The sequence below is a fragment of the Caretta caretta genome, chromosome 5 (assembly GCF_965140235.1).
Source record: "Caretta caretta isolate rCarCar2 chromosome 5, rCarCar1.hap1, whole genome shotgun sequence".
NCBI classification, from domain to species: domain Eukaryota; kingdom Metazoa; phylum Chordata; order Testudines; family Cheloniidae; genus Caretta; species Caretta caretta.
This window is the reverse complement of record NC_134210.1, coordinates 76703842-76722678: the sequence shown is the minus strand read 5'-3', so window position 1 is coordinate 76722678 and position 18837 is coordinate 76703842. Positions and strand designations below refer to the sequence as shown.

The window sequence follows — 18837 nt, the reverse complement described above, 5'->3', positions numbered from 1 at the left end:
GATGGAATGGGAGACAAACTCCTCCCAAAAGCCAGATCCCTTGGTGGAGTCATGACCTCCCTCAAAAGGGAAGGACCTGAAGGAGTGGAGACTCAGAGTCTGTGAGAGTGAAGATGTCCTCAGGAGGAGCATAGGTCTTGGCCCTTCCTGGAGCAAGAGGGTCCTGGCTACCCGAACCACCGGAGCTGCAGTAGAGACAGTCTGTGCCACAGTCTACATCTGTGGAACCGCAGGTGACAGATGCTCTTGGCAATTGGTCTTCATCAGTCCGGCAGATCCCAGGATTAGTGCTTGGGAGGTACCGGAAGCACTATGGCTGCCAGGTCGCAACTGGTGCCGATGGAGCCCTAGACTTGTGAGCTTTCTTATCATGCCTCTGAGACTTAGGATCTATTAAGTTCTCTCGGGCTGAGCTATTTCTTGGTTTAGGTAGGGCTGAATCTGACTTCTTTGAAGTGGATTTGGAGGAAGACTTAGCCTCATGTTTATGACAATGCTCCCTGCTCTCCCAACAAGACTCTGCTGAGGGATGTGTGGGGATAGACTCCCTCACTCCTGATTTGAACCTCATAGCAGGAGGTGCACTGCTTGCTGAGTCAGGCTGATGTGTGTGGGGTTCCTCAGCCTGGGTCCGATTGCGGCTTCATGGCCGCATTCATGGCTTCATTAGGTGCTTCCTAAGGTGGAGTTCGCACCCTTTCCGGGTTTGGCTGGGGAACAAATGGCAGAAAATGCATTTTGCCATGATGTGGGCTTCCCCAAGGATGTACAAGCAACGTTGGTGGTCGTTGGCGACTGAAAAGGATCACAGGCAGGAAGCACAAATTTTCAAGCCTGGAGTCCTGGGCATAAACCAGTACGTGTGTGCAGCGGGGAGGTGCTTCCCAGCTCAAGGAGACTAATTATAAAGCACAAATTATCAGATTAAAAACTTTAAAACTCTAGAATATAGAACTATTTACAGATATCTAAATATATATTCACAGATGAAGAAAGCTGAAGCTTTCGACATTGGAGGTTCTGACCTGAGCCGTGATCAGAAGGAATTGGAGAGACAGTTGGTCCACACCACCCTTTATTTCCTCAGTTGAAGGCACAAGGTGAGCCAAGACATGTGTGGACTAATGCATATTGCTTTCAAAATCCTCTGGCTCCAGGCAATCGAAGCACATGCGAACCCACATTGGAATTATGCAATAGGGACCAGCACGCAAAAAAGAAAGATGGTTTCAAGATTCCTCCACCCACTGAAGTTGGGTGTGCTAACACTGGTTAAATAATCACCACCAGAAAATCTCTCAAATATATAATGCAAGGTCCTTGGTGATGTCAACCCTTTCCTTCAGAGAGGTGAGAATAGAGAATTATTTCAGTATTACTTCCCCTGCTTTTATTTTTAGGCCTACGAGCCTATTGTAGTCAATGAGTAGGACTTTTCCCAGCTCTTGAATCCACAGTTTGTCACCAAGAGAATCTGAAAAACAGCTTTCTGAATTTAATGGCAAGGGACAGCATATTGTGTAACATGCAATGTGTACACATTCTAACTAACTGCAAAAGCAAACACTTAAAAAACATTTAGCACCAATCCACATTCACAGGAGGTCTCTCTAATCTCCCCCATTTTGCAAGAAACATGTTTGGCATTAGTTGCACATACCACTCAATTAACTGAAAAAGTCACGATGGGGGCATCAGCAGAGCAGTAAGGTAGCACACAATTCCATTACGTGGAAGACCCACCTTCTACAGTAGACTCAAGCATAGGGTCACATCTGGGGCTTAGAGAATGGCTAAGCTGGCATGTTATAATACATTAGTTGAACAAACCTATCAAGCAGAAACTCTGTAGGTCTCCTTTTCTATTTTGAAAATATACCCCATGAACAAAAGATAGGAAAGTGGGAAGAAAGGATAGCTCTGCTGCTCTCAGAACACAGCTATTCCATTCCATCCATGGAAGATGTTGGTTTTTCTCCTACACATTCCCTTCATAAAAATCCATTGATTTGGCTCTTTGTAGTCACCAAAGGCAAAAGGAAGAAATAAACAGAGGTAATAAAATAAGAGGTAAAAAGATTAGAAAATAAGCACTAAACTGACTTCCAGAGAATACAGTATGTATTGGTGTTGACCCTAAGCTATGGCAAATAAAAACTCCACACAAGTTGTGGTTTAAACTAACAGCTGTAACCTTAATAAATACATGTAAAATTAAAAATCCCAACAACTCCTGGCTGTCAACAGTAGTTCAGTGCAATTACCACCTCAAATCTATGGCCACAAGCAACTCCAAAACAGACAAGAACCCTGGCTGGCTACAAAAGATTGGTACTTTTAATCTGTGCATGATAAACAGCCTCCACCCATCCTACTACTCATTACATTCCATTGCCATCTCACTCCTGACCCTGAACTAGAGTTTGGCATAAGCCTCAATAGGATCTATTACTGCAAAGAATTCCTGTGTACACAACATGGTACTGTACACACAAATCTCCACTCCCAAAATACATGGCAGACCTCTGACTGTTTCTCAGGAACCCCCTATACCCCACTTACCACATGTTCAAGGAAAGGCAAAAACTCCCAGCTGCAGTGGGTCAATTCTGCACTGCAGGAAAAATTCCTTCCCACCCCCAAATGGTGATCAGCTGCAGCCCAGAGTACATAGGGAAACATGGAATGTACCACTGTCCTCGTGGTGGCCCCTATATTCCTCTAACTGGGAAGGGAAGAACGAAAGAGAGGAACAGCCATTTAAGTAATCTGCACAATGTAACCTCTCCACCCCCACCAGAAAATACTCTCCCACTTCCCCACACTAGGCCAATCCAGGGCATGCAGTGGGCAAAAAGGACTGCCTTTCATCAGTATTTGGTGTAAAGAGCTATCCCGTCATTGTCACTGTATGTTTATCTCAACCCAACCCAATACTGTGTTTGGGATAAACTGTGGTCCTGATATCCAGAGGATTCCTCCCACAGAGAATGAGAACCACAAGCTTGAACATGCTCCTCACCTAGCCATGTAATTAAAAACTGCTCCATCTGAAGTCTCACATAAGTAAGAAACATGTCAGTACTGAGAGCCAACAGATCAGCCCAGTCACCCTGCACGTCACAGCACCCTTATGAAATACCTGGGCCTGATCACAGTACCTGCTCTTTCTCCCGAAAATGTACCAGTCTCTCCCTATTTGCTCCTCCTCTTATCTACTCAATCTCAGGTTGCCTTGTGGTACTGCAACATACCTGCCTTCAGGGAAAATTCAGACCACTGAGAGCAAGATAAAATGCTGTGCTGGAGAGATGGCTTTTGACTTGAACAAAGAGACTCATTCTAGTCCCACCAGAGAGATCATCCTTCCTCAGGCGACTGTTTATCAAGATCTTTGGGTGATCCAACCATACTTCCTTAGAGCCGAGTCCAGATCAAGACTCTTGGTTTTGGGCCACTGCAATTGTTCATGCTCCATCTGGAAGTCCAGTTGCAATCCACTTGTCTGTTGCAAGCTGCTGAAGGGCCCAGTGGATGATGCATGGCTGTAGATCTGGATTCTCCATGGAAGAACAGTGTCTTACAATCTCACCAGTAAAGTAAACAGAAGATATTGCAAGCACAGAACAAAGCATCAGTAAAACACTATGCCAGTGCCGCACAGGGGGAAGGCAGTATAGACTAGAAGAGTTCATACAGCTGACATTAGCAGTTGAACAGCCAATGGATTCCATCTACTTAGGATCCAAGTCTAGCACAACCAGTGAAATAGCATCTCCAAATGAAGGTAGACCAAATTCCCCAGAAGACCCCCAACCCATTTTTCAACACTATTCCAAACTGAAACATGAGCAGTATATTGCCATCCCCAGGCAGGAACAGAAGGCCTGGTGCAGCTGGTCAGAAAGGGAGATAAGATTGTTGAGCATACACATACACAGTGTTCCCTGAGTACTCTGGAGAAGAGCCTATATGCTCGATCTATTTTGGAAAAATAGAATCTGAACACAACAGCACCCCACATCCACTGGGAGTTGTCCAGCCCTTTGCCTGGCCAGAGTAACCACATGACAAATGAGGCATTACATAGCCTTTGTGGAACATTCTGAATTGGCAACTACATTTGCAGCTCTAACCATCAAAGTATAAGAACCACTGAGGTGGACGCTCTGAAGAGCTACCGGCAGAGATCAGATCTTCTGAGTGTGACAGACTAATATAATGCCTCTCCTCAGAAGCTCAGTTAATTCAAAACCTCTAGGATTATGCACACCAAGAAACTTCTTCACATGTAAGCAAAGTCTGCTGAGTGAAGGAAAATACCCAAGAGATGATATGGTCGACTGGGCCAGTCCTAGCTAGTTTTAAGCTCGCCGCAGTTCACTCCTTCCCCTCATTTCTGTATTCCCTCCTTTGTAACCCCCATCTCCACTCTGTATCCTGCCCTCATTGCTTCATGCCCTCCTTCCTTTGGACTCCTTCTCTTTTCCAAGTTCTTGTTTCCCATACTTGTTTCCATTCATGCCATCTACACTCATTCTAATCTCTCTTCCCCCTCTTAATTTTAGAGGTCCACCTTAACCTCACAGCCACGCATGCCTTTCCCCTCCAACCTCCAAGATATCTGCTCCTTCCACTCTCAAGTACCCCATTAAAGACAAAATTATCTGAACTTACCCACTTTCTCCCAAAAATGATTGTGCACAGAGTGCCACCTCTGAATGAGTTCCTTAAGGTTTTCTTCTTAGCAAATAGATGTTTATTTGGAATCCTGTATTAAGTTATAATTTTGCTTCAGACATCTATCACCATTTTGTTCCATGTGATTTATCAATTTCATACTTGCAAGTGAGGTAAATCTAAATGCATAATATGAAAAATAATCAGTATAGTAGCATCATATACACATAAAACAGCTGACCTTGATTCTGAATGTTCTACCAACAAATATTGGTTTTAAAAACAGAAAGCAGAAGCTCTAATTATTAAAACTTGAAGTACTAAGAGTGGAGAGATCACCTTGGCACTTCGTGGTCATTAGATATTAGGAAAGTTTGCCTTGTGGTATGAACATATTGGTACAGTAATGGATTTAGCTCTTACTATTATCATATGGTTTATAAGGATAAGATACTATTCCTATATTCTACTTAGGAGGAAAATAAGCCACGTAAGAGTGAGTTGTGTGATGTTTTGGTTACTCTGGATATTTATGTTGAGGCTGCAATAGAGTTTGTTCTGTTGTGCACATACACGAGCACTAATAGAATATAATTTGCAAAGAGAACAGGAGTACTTGTGGCACCTTAGAGACTAACAAATTTATTTGAGCATAAACTGTCGTGAGCTACAGCTTATAGCTTAGTACATTAAGGAAAAGAAGAGATTTTTAAAGGAAGCAATGCAACACAGACTATTTTTCCTCAAGCAATTGTACATATCAACCGTTCTGTAGCCACAGTGAACTCTCCAGGTAATGGCTACAGCATATATTTTTTTTATTATAGAAATTTATTTCTCCCCTCCTACCAGGGACCAAAAAGGGAGCTGTATCTACTTGTAAAGCATACAAATGAGATGACATGGCTAAAATAGTGTAATCCTTTTTCACAGTTAAGACCATTTTATTACGCAAAAGTTTTCCTCTTAACTGTGAAAGTTGGCTGACCTGTCGAAATGTTCCTATGAAAATATATACAGGTATTACATGTTCTTTGTAAAAGGGTCACAGATATACAGATTAAGTTAATGGTAAATGCCAAATATACTGACATGTGGATATAGATTTATATATAAAACTTAGCAGCTGTATCAAGATGTAGATCATCCCATCTGATTTCTAATTACACAGACACAACCAGGAAACAGATATTTGAGGCTGTTTCTTTTACAGTGAATTAAGATAGTAATGTGTTCCTCCTAATTCTGTTACTCTTCATAACTCAAAATTGCTGTTCTCTCTCTTACACAGGTTTGTCAATGTGGCTCTGATATAATTGGTCCCTATACCCTTTAGGCAGTTTAGGTACTGTCATATAGAAATCACCCTAGTAATTCCATGTGGAATTCCAGTATACTTTTAGGTAGCAACGTCATAAAACAGTGTGTAAGCTGGTTTCAGCAAAATGCTGGAAGACAACTGAGGGCTGACTGGAGACAAAAAAATTTATCTTTTTCCTCAGGTTGGTGATTAAACTCTGAAGGACTTTTACTGGAGTCAGGTAAGGGAGGCATATGGGGATCTGCTCATTCCCATATTTCCCTGTCATCTTAGTTTTAGAGGAGGGGAGGAATACTCCCTGCAGAAGACCTGATTTGGTTGTCTCCTGATAGAGGTGATAGCAGTCGCAGGAAACAACGGGGTTGTCATCAATCTTTATACTTTTTAAGCGTAGGACAATCTGAAGGGAGTTTAAGTTGGTTAAAGAAGGCAATGATAGGGATAAAAATGCTTGCTGATTATTTGATTTTGTTTTCTCTGTGACTGTATATCTACACACACACACACACACACACACACTTGATGGGAGTAGCTAAGATGATCAAATAAATATTGAAGAGTAGGATACAAGCTGATCCAATACAAGCAGAAACTGCAACAACCACCTGTCTGTTCCTTCTTTGTGCAACTAAGGGTATGTCTTCACTACCCGCCGGATCCACAGGCAGCAATCGATCCAGCGGGGATTGATTTATCGCATCTAGTCTGGATACGATAAATCGATCCCTGAGCGCTCTCCCGTCGACTCCTGTATTCCAGCACTGCGAGAGGTGCAGGCAGAGTCGACGGGGGAGCAGCAACAGTCAACTCACCGTGGTGGAGACACCACGGTAAGTCGATCTAAGTACGTCGACTTCAGCTACGTTATTCACATAGCTGAAGTTGCGTAATTTAGATCGATCCCCCCACCCCCTAGTGTAGACCAGGGCTGAGATGAATAACGTTGCACGTATGAGCCCCTTATACTTAATCTGTCCCACCTTGTATTTAGATGGGAACTCTGGTTACCTTCTCCAGGCCTGAGAAGGAGCTCTGGGTAGCCTGAAAGCTTGTCCTTTCTACCAAAAGAAGTTGGTCCAATAAAAAATACTATCTCACCTACCTTGTCTTTCTCATAAAATCCTGAGGGTTTGTTTTTTTAATTCCACAGTAAAATCCACCAGTTTTATTAATTGAGAAGCTGAATTTTACTGCACCAGCAATTTGTTCTGTGTTTCTCCAATTAAAATCATAATGTGTCAGGTTCAGTAAATCCTCAGTAAATAATGAACGTTATATTTTATCAGTAATTTAGGACAACTATACAGCTTCAACTTACTTTAATTTTCAGACTGAGATAGGTACAGAATGCTAATTTGAGATAACACTTAAATATTTAATATAAATGTATATTTTTATTATGTTTAATAGCTATGAATAAAAAATTTTCACAGGCAAAAGACATTCTCTTGACATGGCAGAGGAATTAAAAGCCAATTTAATTTCAAACTTATGATAATAGGCACTGAATTATATTTTATACAGTGAAAAATAAAACTGTAGAATTATATAGCTCACTTTAAGTACCATTTCACTTTACCTCTAAAGCTACATCTTTGAAAATCTATAATCAAAGTGTCTTCCATCACTGTCATAAAATTGACTTCTCTGTAGTCAAAGGAGAATGCTGGGTGACAGCTATTTTTACTGCACTCTAGAAGAATGTGTCAAAATTACAGACTAGAGGGGATTTCTGATATCTGTCAAGCTTCTCTTGATTAGTTTTATAATCAGTTTAACCTATTTTAAGATGCAAGTAAGATTCAATGGGTTATTGGACTTAACCTCCGGAAATCTGGTTAATAGATGTTTACTACACTATAGTTGCCTAGATTGTGGACATTTGTCCACATATAATACTATACTTTTAAGCACAATTGTCAATTCATGTTCAGGGGAAACCTAGAATTTGAGTAGCCAAAATGTTTCAGGTCTTTACTGAAGCACAGATGTGGAAGCTTACGCAGCAAATGTACAGACTATAGGCTTGGTTCTAAACAGTGCTGTACCACATCTTCCTTTCAAAGAGAGTTCAAATTCACTTACCGATGCTGTTTTATACAGGAAGAGTGGATGACTCAGTGGATTAGTAATGCAATATGGAGTCCATCTGTGATATTGAACCATATTTCTAGCCCTCAGGAACCTTCCCTCTCTCATCAGTTAGAGAGAAAGTGGAGGGAAAGAGAAGAAATATCTCTCTCTTCCCACCAGAGCAGTCTAATGTGGAGAAATGAAAAAGATGGAGCTGCAAAGTCACAAAATAATCAAGTTTTCCTCATGACATTGCATCACCAGTAAATCACTGATGATGGACAAAATGCAATCTGAGGATAGTGTCCAAGCACCAAAAAATAACTAACTATCTGATGACAAAGTAGTTCTCCAGCTCTTAGAAACTGAGAATTATTAACTTATCAGTTTCTAATTGGCCCAAGCTGGTACTGACCTTAACCCTTCACCATCTGCTGGATGTTGGTGGCCTGTATAAAATAACTCGGTATTCTTACCTATGCATCCCTGTCACAAAGTCACATTGGGCACCCTTCTTGGCATACTGTGAATCCAGTGAGTGAATGGGCATGAAGATTGAACTTCCATTTTTAGAAAGGAAATAATTAAATTGTAATTGTGAGGCACTTATCAGAGATTGCACTCCGCTTCACAAGTTTACTTTTTCTAATTTAATAGGCAAACAGAAAAAACATGCGAAGTGTGGAGTGCAAACATTCTTTGGTTTACTCATAAAATAGAAGACATATCAAACAGCAAAAAAAATTGGCAATTAAATACATTGCAAAGTTCTTTATAAGCTTCCCCACAAAAATTCCTCGGGTGTTTGAAATGTTTTAGCACATTATAGTGTTTGGAGAGTCACATTTTTTTTGTATCAGTGAAAAGAACTAGATACAAAATTTGGATTTAATCTGTGGTATTGTAAATGCCATTTCTCTATTTGTTAAACAGTTGTTACTATATGTAACCCAACAACATAAGCTCACTATATACAAAGCAAACTGGTGTGGAATTTTTTTAGCCTTCAGATGCTTATGTTATCTAAATTCACGTTACCAAATACATTATCTTGATGTGCAGAAATACATCGACCCTTACGTTTTCAGAAAAGGATGGATATAGTAGCAGGACTCCCATGTTAATTAGTGAGCGTTCTCAGCTCACTTACTGCATTTTATCTTTTAATTGCACATGGAGTTTTAAAATTCTGAAACAAAATTATATATCATAGTGCTTTCTTCCACCACACACTATTCAGTCTGTAGAAGGCATTTTCCAAGCCAGGCTGAATTACTGTAGTTTACTGTTCCTGGAATAATCAAACTTAACAGGCATGAGAGTTGATCTGCAAGGGTCACTTGGTAGGTTTTCAAACATAACTGATTTTCATTACTGGACTGCAGATTAACAATGCAGTTCAAATGCTGCACAGAAGTATCAGGAATATGACAACTGTAAAACTGAACTGTTCATAAAAGCAGCACAAGGAAGCTGTTATCTACACATATACATACAGCACATGTGAATATAAATGCATCAAAATATATATGCTTTCTAACATGTGAGTTAAAGAAATTACAGAATGTTCCATCACCATGCTAGTCTGATACAAAAAATAGTCTTTTGATGATTTATAAATATTACTCTAAATGTAGAATTACATAGTTGGATGGTTTGACTACATATAATTTCATTTTATCATCTACTTCACAAGAGTCTTCCTCTACTTGAGCAGCTCTGTTTCATGACCTTTATCTAGCAGTTTCCTTGGACAAAGCACACTAAAGCAGAATTGTTACGGGCGGACTGGGAATAGCAATAGATGGCTCATAATATTCAGTTTGGTAAAGATTTTTCTGAAGCATCTGTTATATTCAAAAAACTACTTTTGTATGGTCCCTTATTCCTTCATAAATCAGCAGTGCTCTTTCTACAAATTATACACAAGCATAATGCGAGTACTTATATGTTTCCGTCATCTAGCATTTTGTTGACACCATCACAGAGTTTCTCCAAGTGGGGCTTATAAGGTCCAAAGGGATTGTATAAGGCAGCCAAAAATTCACAATCAGAGAAATGATCAAACACGTTGTTGACACGTCCATGTGATTTTGCAGTTAGATGGCGTTGGATGATTTGATGAAGTATCTCTCTACAATCATTCAACAATTTGGACAAAAAAATCCTGTCAAAGGTATAATCCACCTGATGAAAACTGACCACAGTTTTAGCCAGCTGATGAACCTTCTTCTTAAACTTCTCCATCAGTGCTATTTCATCCTGATTAAACTGGTTATTCCTGTAGAGGATTGCCAATTTGAGGACTGTTTTGATGAGATTTTTAATGATCTTTTCTGCTTCTTTCTTGTTTTGAGTGTATTCCCTTGTCACTCTGTAGAGCTCATCTAAAACATCACTGCTGGTGTCATCTATCAAGGTAGTCGCTATTGATTTGGATACCATTTTGCCAAGGATCTTCTTCTGGGCCTGAATGGCCAAGTTTTTGGAATTGAAGATATCTGTGGCCACTGGAAAAAAACAGAATACAATCAATAGATCATTACAGGCACATTACTGACAGTGTGTTAAAGAATATTTTCCTGCCCATATCCATTTATTTTACAGTTGGCATACCATATTCCTTCAAAAGTAATGGACTTAATAATCAATGTGTGAAAACTGCAGTTTCGGTTCGCAGATTTCCTGTGGCTCTTGGTATGATTTATGTAGGTTTGCATTCACTGAGTTTGTTTTGGGTTTGAACGAACACAAAAAACTAAGTGAAACTCAACCAAAATGGATGAGCATAAAGGCCTAGATAAAGTGAACATGTGAACACAACAATACAGATTTTGCTGGGACACAAATTGGCTTCTGGCTGCACCCCCCTATAGTTTTGGGCTGTCTGAAAGGAAACTCTTCATCTGTTTACATTCATTTCACATATGGAAGGTTTTCTTTGCAAACAGGGGACTGGATTTTTAAAAAAATTTTATAAGATGAAAGCATAGATTCTGCAGATGCCCATGGGCAAAGCTCTGTATTTGGAAGAGAAAGTTTCCTACCAGCCATGTGTATATATGTTCTGATACACAGTTGCCAGCACATATAAAGGGTATTTGTTCAAAGGGGCAATTGTTAAGCTATAAAACTATATTTCCTCCTTCACGTCATCTTTGAAAAATTCACAACAGAAACCATTTTAAGATTTGGAAAGCTTCCAGCCCACTTAATGAAAAAGTAACCACATTCTGTACAGTTAATTAATTAATTAAAAAATCTTAGATCATTTGAATATATCTTTTTAAAGAGTTAGTTCTTACCAGATGAGGATACTGAAGTACCCAAACCTCATTGTTAGCTATTTGGGAGAAGTAATCAAGCTCACAAGACAAACAGGCTTTTCTAAACCACTTGAGTCTGAGAAGCAGCTAAGGATCATAACTAGCCAATCAGAAAAGTGAAAAATACTTCAACAGTTTTTGTATTTTTAAAATTTAATAATAAATCTGTGTTACTATTTAAATAAAAACCATCAAGGTATTTTAAAAATCATCGTGTATGAGAAGCCACTAGCCAGTACTTAGGATAGTAGAGATCTATTTTTATCAAGTAAAGATGAGCTTCCTTTGAATTATGATTGCCACTTTATTATAACAAAAATAATTAAAACCACATCCCCTATGTTTCCTAAATGCTCCTTGATCTCCTTCTCACCAAAACAGGTATATTGTCCTTCCCTGGCTTTATTAGTTAAGTCCACAAATTTCAATGGTCTCTGATGTTCTACAAATTTATACAGATTTCTTCTGCTTTGATAGGAGCACTATGATGGCTTACAAAGTACGTTTCCAAGCAAAAACAAAAAATGTATTTCATTTTTTCCTCTTTGGATTTATACAAATGCTAAAAGGGGCATTTATCCAGATGCTATAGCCACCCTTGCCTTAAAACTACATCACAAATAATACCTCAATATAACTTAAAGAACTTGCCACTAGCAAGCACCTCTCCTCAAATCAGCCTCTAACCATTTCCTACCCTACAAACCCGCCATTAATGGTTTTGACACTCCAAGACCCCACAAAGAGAGTTTTTCTAAAACAAAGTCATAAGTCACAACTGAACATCTGACTTTTTCTTAAACAAAATCAAAACAGAAAAGACCCAGCCTTAAACATATGATTACGGTGGTGTTAGCAAATAAAGAGTTCTCACTTGCATATTCTGAATGGTTGCCCTATATGTTATTAAAATGCTGGGGCTATGTCGAGTGTACTACTTTCTATACATCTACTTTAGTGCTCTTAGAGTACAAGTCAAGTTTCATTTCTTTAATTTGTCATCATTCCACAAGTTTTGATCCAGCTGTCAAATACAAACTGTATCTTTAAAAAAAAGTTATTCTAAAATCCAGTTGGACTATGTTATGGACATTTATGGCTTTGTTTCTCTCTACTGTTATCAATACCAGAAAAATAATTGGAGAATTAAAATGCAACGTATTTACAAAGCAAGTACTTAAATAAAACTGGACTTTAAGCACTGAGAGGAAGCAGTCTTCAAAGTAAAGACAAAATTTCCCTTGAGAAAGTTAAAATTTTACTTACTGTTCATCAACAAGTAGAATTACAGCTTTTACTGAGATGGTGATGCCAAAGTCATGTTTCAGGTATAGTCACAATGTGTACGAGGTGAAGACTGGACTGGTAGCTTGTTAATTAAATTTAACACCAATACGTTATCATAGTAGCCTAATATACTCCCCTAAAATAGCATCAGAATCGGATATAGATTTAAAGTTTTTTCATCCTCTCCCTGTGACAATCTCATAAAAGCATTTTCTTCTGAACTACCTTTCTTTTCAGCCTAAATTGCTTCATTTCACTTTGGCAACTCAAAGTGCAAAAAATTACAGTGAAGTAGTTTCACTTCCTTGAAAGGAAAGCTTAAAGGAAATTGCATTGCTAAGCAAGCAATGTAACATTAATAGCCGTTATTGGTACCTGACATCTAGGACAATGAACAAAAATATAAAAAGAACAAAGGTAAAGTAACTTAGAAAGGGCAGGCTTGGTTCTTTGGAAGGGACCCCTATCTCCTGTAGCCAAGTGCTTATTTCCTGATTTCCTATTTATGAGCTATCCATTCAAACTAAAAATGAACTTATTTGAACAAAACATGTTTAAAGGCCCAAACTAAAATCAGATTTTTGATTATGCAAACTAGGCCTGCAGCATATAAACAGAGCAGTTATTAAATATTTTTCCTATAGGTTTACATTAGCGATGCATATGAAGCAAAGCTCCAGATCTCAACCTCTGAACTTTGTGGGGAATGTTTGAAATCTGAAGTGTTACTTTTTTAGCCAGGGCCACATCTCTAGTTAATGCATATCCCAATACACTGGTTTAATTACCTTTTGCCGTTGGCTGTAAAACTTATTTAACCTTCAATCCATTAGCAAAAGATGGCTTCTAAAATGTTCAATCATTAGAAATCCAATAAGATAACAACATTGTGAATGATTTTTTTTTATTGTAGTAAATATATTTGTTGAGGGAATACAGGATATGTCCATTAGCACCTCAAGACCATTCATGAAACTTTTCAAAAAGCCAGATTCCAAAAGCAAATAGTCTGCAGAGTATAAAGGAGTAACAAAACAACAACAAAAGAGTAATGGCTGGCTGAACATTGCAGGCTGAAAAAACCCATTTCGAGAAATGTGGCAACTGATTTCCTGCCTGTCTTCCGGCATGGACAAGTGCATTTGCCGCAGTATTGCTGTGAGTTTGAATCATGTTACAACCATTGCACAAGATTAGGATCTTACATTCTTAGTAAGACAGACTCCTAGAGTGAGGGGCACTGTCTTACCCCCTGAGGGGCACCTACTTGAAAACAAATGGGAGGAGCAGTACTGTTAGTGCCAAGTGTTCAAATATCACAAGTGGCTTGAATTCATGAAATGTAAAAGCAATACTTATTTATTTATTATTTTCTTATTTATTATCTGCTGGGTTTTGAGCCTTTAAGGTTTGTGTTTTCAAGCAATAATAAGCTCTAGAAATTTTTTTAAAAAAAGTACTGAGGTCATGATCTTATCACATAACTCCAGCAAAATAAAAATCACCAAATATTATTAAACTTGTGAAAAAATTGCAGAAGTCGATAACACTGCAGGACAGCTTCTGACAGATGAGTAGATAAAATTTGCAGCAGGCAAAAGTAGTCAAAAAAAAAAGTGTGTATTCCCAGAACCCTGTTTCTGCCACACATTTCACTGTGCACTGATCATAAAGATAAAAATATAAAAAAAGAGGCAGCAGAGTACAGATTTCTCAAATATTAATAAGGCAGCCTGATGTTTTGAACTCTGCCACCACAACGTATAGCTTCTTCCTAATTAGTGTCACATTTTCTAAGGCTTTTGATATCTTTTTAACGGAAGGCTTGATGCTTAGATTCTAATGTGCAATAAATACCACAGATCATACCTTGGGTGCAAGCATGTTAAATTTAGCTTTTTTAAAAAAAGCTCAAAACATTCCTTAATGTACTGCAGCAGTTCCCAGACTGTGGTCCTCAGAACACATGCCAGTGTTCAGCAGCAAGCTGGCTGGCACTAGTGCTCCTTGTTTTCAGGTGCTTCTGGGGTGTTCAAAAGCAGCTGAAAACAAGAAGCCACCCTAGCTGGTTTTACAAAAAACTGATACTACAGAGGAGAGGAAACAGGAGTCAGCCTCATGGAACAGATCCAGCAATGGGACCGGAGCTGCCAACAAACAGTAGGAGAGAAAAGAGACTGAAACAGCTGAACAGAATATCCAGTGGAACAGAGGAAGGAGAGGACCAAGTAGCTTGGACAGTCAGTCCAGGGAGAAGGATACTACAGAACAGAAGTAAGAGCAAGGAGAGAGAAAGGAATACAATAGATACGAGGGGAATATCAAATGAAGAGCAAAAAAGAGCAACTAATTTATTTCAAAAATGACAAAGCAACAACCTTCATTAAATGCCTTCCTAATATCAAATATCTCCATATAGGCAATTATTATGGTAGGCACAAGGAAGTTACATGATGGCTAGAGGAGATGAGGCACATCCACAAGATAATGACTCTGAAAAGATGATCTATACTTAGAATACATTTTAAGATGAGAAGGCACGGGGGGGAGGGGGGGGAAGACTATCTAATCTGATCTCCTGTCAGGGTTAAAAAAACCCAGAGGATTACTGGCCTAGTGGATGGGGAGAAGCAGTCGACATAATACATCTTCATTTTAGTAAAGATTTTGACACCGTCCAAACATGACAATCTCTGAGGAAACCAGCGAAATGCAGTCTAGATGGAATTACTAGAAGGTGGATGCATCCAATGAAGTGAGCTGTAACTCACGAAAGCTTATGCTCAAATAAATTTGTTAGACTCTAAGCCACAAGTACTCCTTTTCTTTTTGTACTCAGAGTAGTTATCAGTGGTTCACTGGCAAACTGGGAGGGCATATTTAGTGGGGTCCTGGGGTCCTAGTGCAGCTAGTGTGTAGGTCCTGGGTCAAGTACTATTCAATATTTCCATTTATGGCTTTGATAATGGAGTGAACAGTATGCTTATAAAATTTGCGGATGACTCCAACCTGGGATGGATTGCAAGTACTTTGGAGAACAAGATTAAAATTCTAAAGGACCTTAATAAATTGGAGAATTGGTCTAAAAATCAACAAGATGAAATTCAGTAAAGACAAGTGCAAATTGTTATACTTAGGAAGGAAAAATCAAATGCACAAATACAAAATGGAGCCTAACTTGCTGGGCAGTAGTACTGCTAAAAGGATCTAGGTGTTATAGTGGATCACAAACTGAATATGAGCCAACAATGTGATGCAGCTGCAAAAAAGGCTAATATTACTCTGGGGTGTATTTATAACAGTATTATGTGTAAGAGGTGAGGAAATTGTCCCACTCTTCTTGGCACTGGGGAGGCCTCAACTGGAGAACTGTGGCCAATTCTGGGTGCTACACTTTAGGAAACATGTGGACAAACTGGAGAGAGTCCAGAGAAGAGCAACAGAAATGATAAAAGATTTAGAAAATCTAGTCTAGGAGGAAAGGTTAAAAACTGGGCACATTTAGTGTTCAGACAAGAACTGAGGAGGAACTTACAGTCTTCAAATAGGGAAAGGGCTGTTATAAAGAGAATAGTGATCAAATCTCCATATCCACTGAAAGTAGGACAAGGAGCAATGGGCTTAATCAGCACCAAGGGAGATTTAGGTTACATATTAAGAAAAACTTCTTAAATATAACGATAGCTAAGACATTCCAGAAGACTGGAAAAGGGCAAATATATTGTCCATCTATAAAAAGGAAATAAGGGCAACCCGGGGAATTAGTGACCAGTCAGCTTAACTTCTGTACCCGGAAAGATATTGGAGCAAACAATTAAGCAATCAATTTGCAAACACCTAGAAGATAAGGTGATAAACAACAGTCAGCGTGGACTGTCAAGAATAAATTGTGTCAAACCAACCTAATAGCTTTCTTTGACAGGGTAACAAGCCTTGTGGATAGGAGGAAGCGGTAGATATGGTATATCTTGACTTTAGTAAGGCTGTTGATACTGTCCCGCATGACCTTCGCATAAACAAACTAGGGAAATACAATCTAGATGGAGCTACTATAAAGTGGGTGCATAACTGGTTGGAAAATCGTTCCCAGAGAGTAGTTATCAGTGGTTCGCAGTCATGTTGGAAGGGCATAACGAGTGGGGTCCCGCAGGGATCGGTTCTGGGTCTGATTCTGTTCAATTATCTCCATCAATGATTTAGATAATGGCATAGAGAATATACTTATAAAGTTTGCGGACGTTACCAAGCTGGGAGGGGTTGCAAGTGCTTTGGAAGATAGCATTAAATTTCAAAATGATCTGGACAAACTGGAGAAATGGTCTGAAGTAAATTGAATGAAATTCAATAAGGACAAATGCAAAGTACTCCACGAACAAAATGGGAAATGACTGCCTAGGAAGGAGTACTGCAGAAAGGGATCTGGGGGTCATAGTGGACCACCGGCTAAATATTAGTCAACAGTGTAACGCTACTACAAAAAAAATCCAAACAAACAAACCCCATCATTCTGGGATGTATTAGCAGATGTATTGTAAGCAAGACAAGAGAAGTAATTCTTCCGCTCTATTCTGCTGATCAGGCCTCAACTGGAGTATTGTGTCCAGTTCTGGGTGCCACATTTCAGGAAAGATGTGGACAAATTGGAGAAAGTCCAGAGAAGAGCAACAAAAATGATTAAAGGTCTAGAAAACATGACCTCTGAGGGAATATTGAAAAAACTGGGTTTGTTTAGTCTGGAGCAGAGAAGACTGAGAGGGGACATGATGACAGTTTTCAAGTACATAGAAGCTTGTTACAAGGAAGAGGGAGAAAAATTGTTCTTCTTAACCTCTGAGGATAGGACAAGAAGCAATGGGCTTAAATTGCAGCAAGGGTGGTTTAGGTTGGACATTAGGAAAAAATTCCCAACTGCCAGAGTGGTTAAGCACTGGAATAAATTGCCTAGGGAGGTTGTGGAATCTCCATCATTGGGGATTTTTAAGAGCAGGTTGGGCAAACACCTGTCAGGGATGGTCTAGATAATACTTAGTCCTGCCTTGAGTGCAGTGGACTGTACTAGATGACCTCTCGAGACCCCTTCAAGTTCTATGATTGTAGAACCATACTCATTCCATGTAATGGACTAAGTTACCAAAGGAGTTTTTCCAATCCTTTAATCACTCTTGTGGCTCTTATTTGAAGTCTCTCCAATTTGTCAACATCCTTCTTGATTTGTGGACACCAGAACTGGACATAGTATTCTAGTAATGGTTGCACCTGTGCCACATACAAAGGTAATACTATCTCCCTACTTCTACTGAGTATTCCCCTATTTATACATCCAAGGATCACATTAGTCCTTTTAGCCACAGCATTGCACTGGGATACTCCTGAGGGCATTCTGCGCCTAAAAATTCTGAGCCAAAGAATTAAAAACTCTGCACAATATTTTAAAATTCTGCAAGTTTTATTTGTCAATAAATAAATGCAGAGGCTCCAGCATGGCAGTGGGGAGCACAAGCCACAGGCTGCACTAAGTTGAGAGATCACCCTGCAGCCTCCCCACCTGCCAGGACACAGACTCAATGGTGAGGCAACTGACCCTGACACAGCACAAGGCCTAGATCTGCTCCAGAAAAACCCTGGGGCCCTGCCCCTCTGTGCCAGGCATGCAGCTAGTTGGGGGCCAGTGGCATAGGAGTCTGGATGTGGGGGCTAAGAGTAAGGCTAATCAGGGTTGGGGTTTGAGTGCAGGGAGCTCATGGGGGTGGTCTGGGTGCAGGGGTGGAGGTTTGGAGGCAGGGGATCTGGTCCAGAGGGCTCCAGATACAGGGATTGAGGTTCAATGGGGGTAGGGTTTCGGTATAGAGAGCTAGGGGGGGTCTGGGTGTATGGGGTGAGGCTTGGCAGGGGTGTCTGGGCATGGGAGGTCCAGATGCATGAGGGTTGGCCAGATGGAAGAGCAGCTCCCCCTCCCTCCGTAGCTGAGGAGTTATGGGGTCATGAAGCAGGGGAGGATGCTGAACTTCCTGCAGCTGGGGGAGGTTTTTAGGGGTGGGTCTGACACAGCTCCAACCACTCCTTGCAGGGGAAGAGGAAGTCCTGTCCTCTCCTACCTCCAGCCCAGCTGGGACTAGCAGTTGATCCCAGCGCAGGGTAGGAGCCACTGGC

General features: G+C 39.9%; 1 protein-coding gene across 3 annotated transcripts in view; it reads right to left on the bottom strand.

Annotated features, from left to right (window-relative positions):
* Positions 1–8756: 8756 nt before the first annotated feature.
* Positions 8757–18837, bottom strand: part of TNFAIP8 (TNF alpha induced protein 8) — a 104180-nt gene continuing 94099 nt past the window's right edge. For 2 of the 3 annotated variants that reach the window (XM_048850832.2, XM_048850829.2), the window contains exon 2: positions 8757–10584. In XM_048850832.2, coding sequence (XP_048706789.1) covers positions 10019–10584 — 566 coding nt within the window. In that variant the 3' untranslated portion in view covers positions 8757–10018. Of the gene's footprint in view, positions 10585–12666; positions 12936–18837 lie in introns of those variants that run through there. The other variant, XM_048850831.2, reaches the window with a different exon arrangement.